The sequence below is a fragment of the Urtica dioica genome, chromosome 2 (genome assembly GCF_054948205.1).
Source record: "Urtica dioica subsp. dioica isolate 48M chromosome 2, U.dioica_male_clone48M_v1_H2, whole genome shotgun sequence".
Taxonomy (NCBI): Eukaryota; Viridiplantae; Streptophyta; class Magnoliopsida; order Rosales; family Urticaceae; genus Urtica; species Urtica dioica.
In genome coordinates, this window is record NC_142757.1 from 51,343,406 (window position 1) to 51,355,737 (window position 12,332).

At 35.4% G+C, this 12,332-nt stretch overlaps 2 protein-coding genes across 4 annotated transcripts; both read left to right on the forward strand.

The window, feature by feature from the left end:
• Nucleotides 1–461: 461 nt before the first annotated feature.
• On the forward strand, nt 462–5,104 carry LOC149405419 (dynamin-related protein 5A). The gene is made up of 16 exons (XM_089607163.1): nt 462–848; nt 1,154–1,217; nt 1,316–1,423; nt 1,608–1,709; nt 1,837–1,887; nt 2,200–2,261; nt 2,430–2,520; nt 2,614–2,678; nt 2,814–3,008; nt 3,109–3,228; nt 3,309–3,379; nt 3,517–3,742; nt 3,873–3,923; nt 4,014–4,242; nt 4,321–4,460; nt 4,848–5,104. Exons 1-16 carry the CDS (start codon nt 720–722, stop codon nt 4,974–4,976), a joined length of 1,833 nt encoding a protein of 610 aa, XP_089463289.1. The 5' UTR covers nt 462–719; the 3' UTR covers nt 4,977–5,104.
• Nucleotides 5,105–7,697: 2,593 nt separating this feature from the next.
• Nucleotides 7,698–11,970, forward strand: LOC149405420 (alpha/beta-Hydrolases superfamily protein). 3 transcript variants are annotated; one of them, XM_089630372.1, is made up of 5 exons: nt 7,698–7,772; nt 8,086–8,206; nt 10,129–10,341; nt 10,778–11,198; nt 11,457–11,970. In XM_089630372.1, exons 2-5 carry the CDS (start codon nt 8,130–8,132, stop codon nt 11,820–11,822), a joined length of 1,077 nt encoding a protein of 358 aa, XP_089486498.1. In that variant the 5' UTR covers nt 7,698–7,772; nt 8,086–8,129; the 3' UTR covers nt 11,823–11,970. The 3 variants fall into 3 exon arrangements, with proteins under 3 accessions (XP_089486498.1, XP_089486504.1, XP_089486492.1); XM_089630378.1 differs by having other exon boundaries at nt 7,706–7,767; XM_089630366.1 differs by lacking the exon at nt 7,698–7,772 and adding an exon at nt 7,790–7,894.
• The last annotated feature ends 362 nt before the right edge of the window (nt 11,971–12,332 follow it).

Genomic DNA, 12,332 nt, shown 5'->3' on the forward strand with positions numbered 1-12,332 from the left:
AACCTTTACAATTTTGACAAACTTCAACTACTAATTAATTAATGAATTATCACCCTTAACACGTTATTCTTAATAAAAATTTAAACACGTTATTCTTAATAAAAATTTAAACACGTTATTCTTAATAACCACAATTAATTTAGATTAATCATTTGAGGGTAGAAATTGGAATGTTAGAAAAGGCTAGGCAACGCAGATTTAGCGAGTGAATTCTTCAAGTTAATTTTTTCAATTTCGAGCAAATTTTTTTTCTTCCTATTGCACGAAATGGACGTAATTATGTTAAACTATTATTATTGTCTTTTTTTTTTAGGTTATATCGGGGTATTGTTTGTTGGGTGTGCGTTGAAGTAGAAATTAGACAATAAAATCAAGTAAAATTAACGCACACTTCTCTCTAAAAAAAATTGCCCCTTTCTCTCTCTATGTAATAAATTGCCTTTTATCTTGTATATTATATAAGATTAAAACCCATAAAAACTCTCATCCAACTCTCTCTCTCTCTCTACATTTTCAAAAACAGACTCTACAAACCAAAGCTCTGTGTTTCTCTTCAGACACAAGACTCTTTCTATTATCTCTAACCATCGCCACAGACTTTTCTATCTCTTTTCTCCGACGCGTTTTCCGGTGAAGAAGACCTCAGATCCGGACGATCCGAGCCCCGAGGACGCTGTTTCTGACCGCCGGCTCTCCGATCTCAGTTGTCGCGATCGGAAATGGAAAACCTAATTTCGCTCGTTAACAAAATCCAGAGGGCATGTACGGCTCTCGGCGACCACGGCGAGGCAAGCGCTTTGCCGACTCTCTGGGACTCTCTTCCCGCCATCGCCGTCGTCGGTGGTCAGGTCACCTCTCCGTACCTTCTCTGATTGTCAAAATGCGGTGAAACTTAGTTGGATCCGTGTATGTTATTCTTTTTTAATTTATGTAAGAAACCGATCTTTCGATTTACGAATTGACGATATTGCAATTCGATCAAGTGGTAGCGGTGGTGTTTAGGCGATAGAGTATTTTACTTTGATGATGTTCAATTAGTACTGTTATTTTGAGCTGCAATTTGGTCACTGTTTTGATATTCGGTCGTGATTTAGGTAGCTCGATCGAGCTCAATGTTATTGGGTCTCTGACAATGTCAATCTGGTTTTCACAGAGTTCAGGCAAGTCCTCTGTGTTGGAGAGTGTTGTTGGAAAGGACTTTTTGCCTCGAGGGTCTGGTAAGTCAACTTCCGAATACTTCTCGTTCCTATTTTGTTGATTTTGATTCTCGAAGACTGAGAAATAATGAAATGGAAACCTTTTTATTTTTTTGTAGGAATTGTTACTCGGCGTCCTCTTGTGCTACAGCTTCATAAACTTCCCGAAGGCAGCAGGGAATATGCGGAGTTCCTTCATCTTCCAAGAAAAAAATTCGCAAATTTCGGTAAATTCCATCGAGTTTCCTAAGGCTACATTTCTTTTTCTTACTTTGTTCTGAAAATTTTGAAACATTTAATATGGCTCATTATTTTCTAGCAAAAAAACAAAGTTTAACTTGATGTCCATTTCTTAATGAGCTTGTTGAATTGCAAAAAAAATTATAATTTTTTATAATTATTTCTGTTTAGCTGATGTGAGGAAGGAGATCCAAGATGAGACGGACAGAGAAACTGGGCGCAGCAAACAAATTTCTAGCGTTCCGATTCATCTTAGCATATATTCTCCTAATGGTAAGTCGGGAAGTTGATTTTTCCTTCCTATCATAGGAATCCAGGAATCCATATATAGAGCATTATTATAAGTTTCTTTATTGCCTTTTTTTTAACCATACTTATTGTTTTTTAATTTAAATTGCAGTTGTCAACTTGACACTCATTGATCTTCCTGGGCTCACAAAAGTAGCAGTTGGTGAGTATATGGTTGAAAATCAAGTTTATGGATTTTTGTTGTTGTTGCATATAACTACTAAGAAAATCCAGAAGAACATATACACAAAGGAAAGCAAATAGAAGTTCAAACCTAGCAGGTTGACTTGACGAAGGATCTCAGGTCTGAGGAGCTAGAATTAAGTTTAGTAGCTACACTTCTTATGGCTTTTAGGAACCTAATTTGCAGGCCTAGATTTCTCTCCATTTTAGTTCCGGAACTCTTTTTCACAAATAGTGCTAATTTGTATGAAGTTTTAAATGTTACATTTATCTTGCTTCTTCAATTCTACAGAGGGTCAGCCAGACAGTATCGTTCAAGATATCGAGAACATGGTCCGTTCCTTCATTGAGAAAGTAAGAACTCATTCCAAGTGTCAACGTACTAATAAGAATGTGAATGCTGATAAGTGCTAAATCATTTAAATTTGAGATGTGAAGTTATGATGTATTCCGTTTTTCATGTAGACTATCGTTTTGTGTGTGTGTTTCTTTCAAAGGTTCTTACTCTTTCATTTTTTGCAGCCGAATTGCATTATTCTTGCTATTTCACCTGCTAATCAAGATCTCGCAACATCTGATGCGATAAAGATTTCTCGTGAAGTGGATCCCGCAGGTAAGTCAATAATTGTTTTTTCTTAAAGCGCGATACTATTTCTTGACCAAAAACGGATATTTATGTGATTAATTTTATGTTTTTGCTTCTCAGGGGACAGGACAATCGGTGTCCTAACAAAGATTGATCTCATGGATAAGGGTACTGATGCGGTAGATGTAAGCACTCTTACCTCTTTCTTGACAGAAATCATACGGTTCTCTTGAATGTATTAGAATAAAAGAAGCATTGGTAAACTATATACTAGTATTGAGACACCTTTTTTTTTTTTTTTTTTTTTTTCTTTTGCTCAGATGTTGGAAGGAAAGTCATACAGACTCAAATTTCCATGGGTCGGAGTTGTGAACCGCTCACAACAAGACATTAACAAGAATGTAGACATGATTGCCGCTCGGCGTAGAGAACGCGAGTATTTCTCTACCACCCCGGAGTACAAGCACCTCAACCACAGAATGGGGTCTGAGCATCTTGCAAAAATGCTCTCCAAGGTACACATCATTATAGTTTTTGAATTTTGTTTACTGTTTTAAACAAAAATTTGGTAATCAAGTCAATAATATCTCTCTCTCTCTCTCTCTCTCTCTCCAGCATTTGGAAAATGTTATCAAGTCAAAAATTCCTGGCCTTCAATCCCTTATTAGCAAGACGATTTCTGAACTCGAATCTGAACTTTCGCGTCTTGGGAAGCCTATTGCTGCTGATGCTGGGGTAGGTTTTCTCAATCTTGAAAACAGTTACCTTGTTTATGCCAGGAGTTGCATAGCTGATTGATTGGTTATTATTTTCAGGGAAAGCTTTACTCAATCATGGAAATCTGTCGGATTTTTGATCAGATATACAAGGAGCATCTTGATGGCGTGTAAGTAACCCAATTCCACCTTTTCGCTACCCCATATAGCTTTTGCTTTATTTATTTGCTTCTTTCTTCCACTTTCATGATTTTTTTTACGGATTAATATAATATACTTTTATTTATTTATTTATGATTATTTACAGGCGTCCTGGTGGTGATAAAATATACAACGTATTTGATAACCAACTTCCTGCTGCTCTTAAAAGACTGCAATTCGATAAGCAACTATCAATGGAGAATATTCGGAAGCTCATCACTGAAGCCGATGGATATCAACCTCATTTGATAGCTCCCGAACAAGGATATCGCCGTCTCATTGAATCTACTTTGATTACTATCAGAGGTCCCGCTGAAGCTGCAGTTGATGCCGTAAGTTTAACTAGATATAGAGGAAATACATTATTATATTCTTATATAGATCTTAACACGATTTTTATTTGTCCACGGAAAATCATAAATGACGGGTTTTTTTTTATTTTTTTTCATTTTGGAATTCAAGGTCCATTCCCTATTGAAGGATCTAGTTCACAAGGCTATCAACGAGACCCTGGTACGTTACTGCGTTTCAACTGGAAATTAATTGTTCCCACTTTTACGTGCAATAATTACAAAGTGTGGGATTGATTTTGATGTTTAACAGGAGTTAAAGCAGTACCCTGGGCTGAGAGTCGAGGTTACAAACGCGGCGATCGAGTCGTTGGAAAGGATGAAGGAAGAGAGCAAGAAAGCTTCCCTCAAGCTCGTCGACATGGAGAGTAGTTACCTCACTGTCGACTTCTTCCGCAAGCTTCCTCAAGACGTCGAAAAGGGTGGTCAACCATCACACTCCATTTTCGACCGATACAACGACTCGTACCTCCGCCGGATCGGTATGTATATATATGTATTTTGATTCTATCTTACGAAATTCCGAGCTCGAGAACTTTTGTAACGTTCTGTTAAAATAGGAACCACGGTGTTGTCTTACGTCAACATGGTCTGTGCAAGTCTGCGAAACTCTATCCCAAAGTCCGTCGTGTATTGCCAAGTACGAGAGGCGAAACGAAGCTTGCTTGACCATTTCTTCGCCGATTTGGGCAAAATGGAGGTAATATTTTCCTCTAAATTTTTATATTTATTTTTATTTTTACCAATCAGGTCAGAGTGTATTGGTAATTCATTGAGCAAAGTATAGTTAATATTTTGGGAAACGTTGGCTATATAGCAATCCCACACGTTTTAGTTGGCTACCTAATTTTTTGTAATAGGGTTTTTACTTTCCAATCAATCAACTTAAACCATAATTTAACACATTTATTTCATTTTTCAAGATTGTCACTTTTGAACAAACAAGTTAAACAAATTAATAGTTTCTACTTATTTTGTCACGAATGTATTTCATGAAAACACTTTCGCGGAGCGCGTGCTAAGACTAGTGTGTGTGTGTGTGTATTTGCGTAAATGTTTTGATATAACTTGAAATACATTATTGCAGCAAAAGCGATTATCGACGCTGTTGAACGAGGATCCGGCGGTGATGGAGCGGCGATCGGCCATTGCGCAGAGGCTCGAGCTATACAGGAGTGCCCAAGCCGAAATCGACTCCGTTGCTTGGTCCAAGTAGAGACATCTTTTCCCACACTTTTAAATAGAACTCTTAAAAAAATATGACGTGCTTGTCATGGTTTTGAAATTCTTATATGTATTTTTTTGCCTTTGTATCTTTATTTCAAGAATTTTTTATTTTTTTTACCTCGTGATTATACTTGTGGTTTGGAAAGTTGGAACTATATATCATTAAAAGCTTTTAAGTATACAAACTCACCCGCAATATGTGAAAAGTAATGGCCAGGTAAATAAAATATGTGCATCATGCAAAAGTATACTACATCCATTTAACGAATAAGCTATCAAATGTAAAATTCACAACATACAATATTATAACAAAGGTAAGCTGAAGTTCTCCTTTTTTATGTGCAATATTCCAGAACTAAAAGAGCTAAAGGAATACATTAAATTAATGAATAAAAAATCTTTAGACATGATTGCTTAAGTATTTAATGGTTGATACTCCCCTTTACATATAATTATTGTAATGGTTGATACTCCCCTTTACATACAATTATTGTAATGGTTGATGAACTGTAATATGTTTTGAACAGTGTATATGATTGCTTTTATATTTAAATAACTTCGAGCACCGTTCAGTGAGTCCTTAAAACCCAAGTCCAACTCGAACAAGTCTTCAAGTAAAGTTGGCCATATGAAATCTCGAGGGACCCAATATGTCATATTATTGGTATCATATGAGAAATAAGAAATTTTTAACCCGGAATCATCCGAAAATGAGATAATTTGGACCCCATTTAGCATTATTTAGTACCATTTTTTTTAAGTTGTACTTTTTTAATTAAAAATATGATTTTTTTTTAATTTACATTCAAAATTAATATAAAAGAAAAAATGGAAAATATAAGAATTCCGGAACCGTGAAATATGGTACAGAGAACTCCCTATAACGTAGAAAATGATTCCGAGACTTTCTAGTATTATTTTTTACGGTTTCTGGAGTTCTAATTCCCGTAAAATATGAGAAGGGACTAGTGAATTTCAATTTTCAAGTTCCACATGGCCAACTTTATCCTTGAGACCCAAACTTGATTCGATTTATTGTCTCTTTTTATTCATTTATTCTTAGTCACTACTACCGTGTTAATTGGAGTAATATAATTAAAGCAAATCAATGCATGTTAGTTGCATTAAACGAATGTCTCTGGAGTTCCGTGATCCATTTGAGATTTTTTTAGGATTTTGGCTAGGTTGAGTCAACTACATTTCCAAGTTTATTTTAACAACTTCAACATTAAAAAAAAAAATATATAATATATGGATTACTTATAAAATCTTCAACGCAGAGCACACAAAATCTTCGTCTTCATAATCACAAACAAAAGAGATGGAGCGTTTAATGAAATCAATATTACGTTGAACAAAAAATAGCGGGGATTGAAAAAATCAAATATGAAATCATAGTTAACTGATATAGATGTGATACCTTAGAAAAACACACGTTTTGGCCAAAGGACAAAACTGAAAATAGTATAAAAAATAAAAAAATTGTTAAGTGAATACTTGGTATTATGCTAGAGAAAATGATAACATAAATAATAATTTTGTGTTTATTACACTCGTACATATTTTTACATTGCACCGACATATTTACTTAATGTTGGCCCCGTTTGGTTCAGTTTTTTAAGGATTATTTTTATTTTTACAAAAAACTAAACTGCCAATGTGACGTTTGATAGAACAGTTTTTTCACTTCAAAAACGATTTTGCAGATTGTACGTATGTTATGAAAGCTACGATTCCCAACTTTTGGTAAAAGCTACAGTTTACCAAACATCTGTCAGTTAAAAAAAAACGTTTTTTTTTTCTTTCAAAAACTGAATCTAAAATCATTTTTTTTTAAAACAAAGCTATACCAAACGGTGCCGTTATCTTTTAGTTTTACCGTGATTACTAACTACTAAGACCGTCAAAGGAACACCGTAAACCCCTCAAATTTCAAAATCAATTTAATTTTTTTTCATAGGTGAATTAGTACTTTATAAATTAAAAAAAAAACTAGAAAGTCCGCAATAATTGTTAAAATCCCTTCGTTTCTTTCACATGACAAAAAATAGAAATAGAAGTTTGTGACGAGTCTTCTAATATAGCTGGAGACTTGGAGGACAGAGTAATATTAATAATCCTCTTAATAATTGCTTCATTTGTCACTAATTTCATAACATTTTTTCACTTTCCACCAAAAGACTAATTTAGCCCAAAATGTCACCATCTATGTCAACGATGTTGACATCTATGTCAACGATGTTGACATCTAATAGTGAATGACACGAGATATCCATCCTAGTCACTATGGCCGCATTTGCCCTATTGATACTGAATGAAATTCAATAGGATCCAGAGAGGCCATGTGAAGATCCACAGGTTCCCAAGTACCAGGATCAATCAAAAGTTCGGTTCTATCCGAACTACTCATTTTCAAATGACATTCACAATGTTCACAAATATTCATTTTTTATTTTAATTTTTTTTTATAACTTAATCCATAACAATTTTCGCATTATTGTTGACATAGATGGTGGTATTTTGGACCAAATTAGTCTTTTGGTGGAAAGTGAGAAAATGTTATGAAATTGATGACAAATGATACAATTTCTCTAAAAATAAATGCCCTGTAAACAAATTAATTAAATTAAATGCGAATAAAAATACACCTACCGAGTTTTCAAAAAAAAAAAGTGCACCTAGCGAAATACAAAAGGAAAAATAAATCAATTGCCAAGTGCCAACTGAAAGTGACATCTCTCTTTCTCTCTTCCGTTCCGGTCATACCGACCAACGACAACGTCAGGTTTTATTTATTTATTTATTAATTTTTTAATTTAATTTTAATTTTTTAGTCTATTTTTATGTGAAGATCTACTAAAAACTTGGGAATAAGTAGTTTCCGTGTAAATTTTTATTCCTTCGAAGGTGCGTTTAATATTCTCCAGATATTTCTGGCGCGTTGCATTTTCTCTGTTTGTTTGTCTCGTTCAGTCTCTTCTAAATCTGACTTTCGCCAATGTGTTTTCTGCGCATTTGATCGATTTCAAAAGATGTGTATGAAACGGTTTTCGTATTCAGATTTGGGGTTGAAATTTGGAAAATGTTTGGTTTTGCAGAGAATTGAGAGGAAGTTTTTAGAGATTATTAATAACTGTGTCTAATGGCGATAACGAGAACGAGTTCAGAGAGAGAAAGCTTTGACCTTTCGGGACCATTGCATTTGACTTCAATTGACTGGTCAGTTCTTCTTTTCCATTTTTGGGTATCGGATTCACCACAATCATTGTTTTTCGTTATTTCAATTTATTATTATTTCTGGATACTTCAAATATTCAACCTTATTGTGGAAATCATTTTACCCTAGATAATGTCTTGGTTTAGTGCATTTTGATTTCTGGTGACAATCACTTTCACTGCTATATCTATAAAAAGTAGAAATTAGTTTGAACAATGACTCGTGTGTTATAAACAACAATAAATCAAAGTAGTGAAGAAAAGTTTGTGAAATCAAAATTCGTTTTTATTTTGTTTTTTTGGTGGGAAGTCAACAAAAGTATAAATAATGGTAATCTATTATAAAGTATAAAATTAAAAAGATTTCTGCATATTTTCGCGTTCTTGTTTGGATGTGCTTTTAAAATCGATGGGACGAACTAATGAGAATGGCGTTTCAGAGGCACAAAATAAGGGAGAAAAAAATGAAATTTTTTTAGAATTAGGTATAACGCTTACCCAAAATGTAGTTCATCGATGTGGATTGTCAATCACTTATAAGAACTACATTGCCTAGAATTTCCTTGATTATTGATATTCTTAACCATTTTTTTTTTAAATTCGCATTTTAGTTAGATGTTTTTCGCCAAGGTATGGAAAATTGTTACAAATTCTGAGTTGCTCTCTCGTATTCTGATAGAAGCAATGTGCTCAAAAAGGTTCCATAGTGTTTTCATTCTTGTTTGGATGGATGTGCTTAAAAAAATCGATGGAAATTATGTTTCAGGGGCACAAAAAACTGAGTGAAAAGTGAATTTTTTTAGGTCCTAAATTAGTTCATCACTGATGGATTGTCGATCATTTATAAGAAGTACATTGCCAAGATACCCAATCAAACGTGCGGCTTTCTGATATTCTTGCACGTCTTTGAATTTCCTTGATTATTAGTATTCCAAACTTTTTTTTTAATATTCGCATTTTAGTTTGGATATATTTCTGAGAGCTGACGTGAGTGTTTCTGATATCCTTGTACTTCTGCGAATTTCCATGATTATTAATACATGAAACTTTCTTCTTCTTTTTTTTTCTTTCTTCTTTTTTAAATTTCAAATTTCTATTTAAGTTGGATAGTTTTCACTAAGTTATTGAAAATGCCTACGAGTTTTTGCTCTCTATATTGTATTTTTCTGAGAGTTAACCTGAGACTGGCTGATATCCTTGTACGTCTGTGAATTTCCTTGATTATTAATGCTCAAAACATGTTTTTTTTTTTTTCTAATAAAAAGTTGAAATCCTCATTTTAGTTGGATATTTTTCACCAAGGTATCGAAAATGCGTACGAATTTTCGCTCTCTATCTTGTATTTTTCCGAGAGCCAACGTGAGACTTTCTTATGTCCATGAACGTCTGCAAATTTCCTTGGCTATAATTAAATCTTCCAATCTTTTCTTCTTTTTCTATAATTTCAAACGGAGTTGAGCAATCTAAGACTACTCTATAACAGAGCATACATAATTTAATTGGATATTTTTCACAAAGGTACTGTAAAGGTCTACGAGTAATCGGTCTTTATATGAGACCCAGCGTGAGACTTTCTGATATCCTTGCATGTCTATAAATTTCCTTTTGACTATAAGTATTCCACACTTTTTTTTTAATATTTTATTTTTAATTTCAAATTCACAATTTAGTGGGATATCTTTCACCAAGGTATCGTAAAGGCCTACGAGTTTTCGTTCTCTATATTGAGACCCGACTTTATGATATCCTTGTATGTCTGCGAATTTCCTCGACTACAATATTCCAAACTATTTTTTTTTTTTTTTCAAATTCGCGTTTTAGTTGGATATTTTCCCTCAAGGCACCGAGAAATGCCGACGAATTATCGCTCCCTATCGTATCTTGTATTTTCTTTTTCCTGAGAGACGCGGCGTTCACAAGTGCAGGGAAAACGTGCATCACCGGAGGTCAGTGGCGGCGAGTTTGGTTCAGAGCGTTTACATTCTGGAGCGAGACCGGCAAGAGAATCGCGTCGGAGACCAAGCCCTCGCTCCTCCGTGGTTCCGGTTCTTCGGCTTCAATCTCCTCCGAACCCTCATTGACGACGCCGATTCCTCAATCTTCGGCGCCGTTTTCGAGCTCCACAGCCGTGGCTACAGGTGGTTAAAATTTAACATTTTACCCAGTTAAAATTAACCGAGCAGATAATTTTTACCGTTCATTTTGGTTAAAATTAACCTAACGATTAGTTTTAACAAAAACAATCAATCATTAAAAAAAAGGGTGTTTTAGCTATATAGCCATTTGACTTATGGCATTTTCTATAAATAGCCACCTCAACTTATTTACAACACTAAAAAAGATAAAAAAACCCAAAATAAGTGGGAATGTTTTAGGATATTTTTGTCTTTTTTGGTACCGTAAATAAGCTGAGGTGGCTATTTACAAAAAAATTACAAAATGTTGGTTATTTAGCAATTCTTAGACTTTTGGTGGCTTATTTGGCTAATTTTTTGTAAAAAAAATGACGGTTAACCAGTTAAACCTCTGACTGCTTTGCACTGTAAATGATTAACCGTTTTATCCATATCTTAGCCGCGGCCTAGACCACCACGGCTCGGGCTCTCTCGAGGGAAGCCCGAGATTCGTGATCGCGTTCCGGGGAACTCTGACGAAGCCCGGAACGTTCTCGAGGGACGTCGAGCTCGACCTTCACTTCCTCCAGCACGGCCTCCACCGGACCTCGCGGTTCGAGGCCGCGATGCGGGCCGTGCGAGACATGGTCGCCGCCGTCGGAGACTCCAACGTTTGGCTCGCCGGACACTCGCTCGGAGCGGCCATGGCTTTGCTCTCCGGCAAGACCATGGCCAGGACCGCGAATCTCCTCCTCGAGGCGTTCCTCTTTAACCCGCCGTTCTTCTCGGCCCCGATCGAGAGGATCAAGGACAAGAAGGTCAAACACGGGATTCGGTTCGCCACCAGCGTTATCACCGCCGGCCTCACCATCGCCATGAAGGTAAACCGGAAATTAAGATAGTAACAAAAAAGCTGAGATATATTTTGCTTAGTGTTAATTCTGATTAAATTTACAATTTATTCGAAAAAGTTCAATTTTTATTTGTTTTGAATCGAAAATTCAGCGTTGCGTGAAGGCGCAAAGAGAGGTAAAAATATGAATTTTAGGCTTAAAAAACTAACTGAAATTAATTTTGTTTCGTTAATTTTCAACAATAAAAAGTAAAAAAAATATCCTGAAATTCACGTCTACATGAAGGCGACGAGCAACAATGAGAGGAGTGTATCGGAAGTAGACCCGTTTGCTTGCTTGTCGTCGTGGTTTCCCCGTCTGTACGTGAACCCGGGGGACCATATATGCTCGGAGTACATCGGGTACTTCGAGCACCGGAGGAACATGGATGAGATTGGAGCCGGTGCGATCGAGAGGCTCGCGACTCAGAACTCGATCGGAGGGTTGTTGCTGAAGGCAATCGGGAGAGAGTCGGAGCCGATGCATTTGATTCCGTCGGCGAATTTGACAGTCAATATGACGCCTTCGAGGGACTTGAAAGAAGCTCATGGGATCCACCAATGGTGGAGAGATGATATTCACTTGAACTCGCACCTCTACACTTATAGATGAGCTATGGCCATTTGTTATTCTTTTACCGTGTATGATTATCTATTTCGTTGAGTGAGTGTGAGTGTGTTATTCTTTTGAAAACATTGATTATGTTGATTTCTTTATGTGGTGTGAACCTCGGTCATCAATGTTAAAGTCTTGGTGGATATTTTAACTGCTTAGAATTAACGGTCGGTCAATTTATAGTTTGACCCATTTAAACTAATTGTTAATTAAATTTTACCTGTCAAATTTTAGTTTTTAAAATTAATCAATAAGAATTGACTTTTAAAATTATTTGTTAATTAAATTTGATCCAACCCATTAAAATAATAAATTAAATTTTATCGGTTAAAATTAATAGATTGGTCATTTTAACTGGTGTTTGGTTAAAATTAAAAAAATGATTAATTTTAATTGTTTTTTCTCGATAAATAAGACAAGAAATATACATATCCAAAGCGGTTAAAAGCTAAACTGGTCAAGTATTTTGCCCACGTTTAATTAGTTCTATAATCTTAAAGCAATAAT

Excerpts from the sequence above, each read along its gene's own strand:
- LOC149405419 (XM_089607163.1), top strand. The coding sequence starts at position 720 with ATGGAAAACCTAATTTCGCTCGTTAACAAAATCCAGAGGGCATGTACG. Across the intron at positions 2,521-2,613 it reads TCGTGAAGTGGATCCCGCAG|GGGACAGGACAATCGGTGTC; the intron begins GTAAGTCAATAA and ends TTTGCTTCTCAG. Across the intron at positions 3,924-4,013 it reads AGGCTATCAACGAGACCCTG|GAGTTAAAGCAGTACCCTGG; the intron begins GTACGTTACTGC and ends GATGTTTAACAG.
- LOC149405420 (XM_089630372.1), top strand. The coding sequence starts at position 8,130 with ATGGCGATAACGAGAACGAGTTCAGAGAGAGAAAGCTTTGACCTTTCG. Across the intron at positions 8,207-10,128 it reads CATTTGACTTCAATTGACTG|GGAAAACGTGCATCACCGGA; the intron begins GTCAGTTCTTCT and ends TCACAAGTGCAG. Across the intron at positions 10,342-10,777 it reads CTCCACAGCCGTGGCTACAG|CCGCGGCCTAGACCACCACG; the intron begins GTGGTTAAAATT and ends TCCATATCTTAG.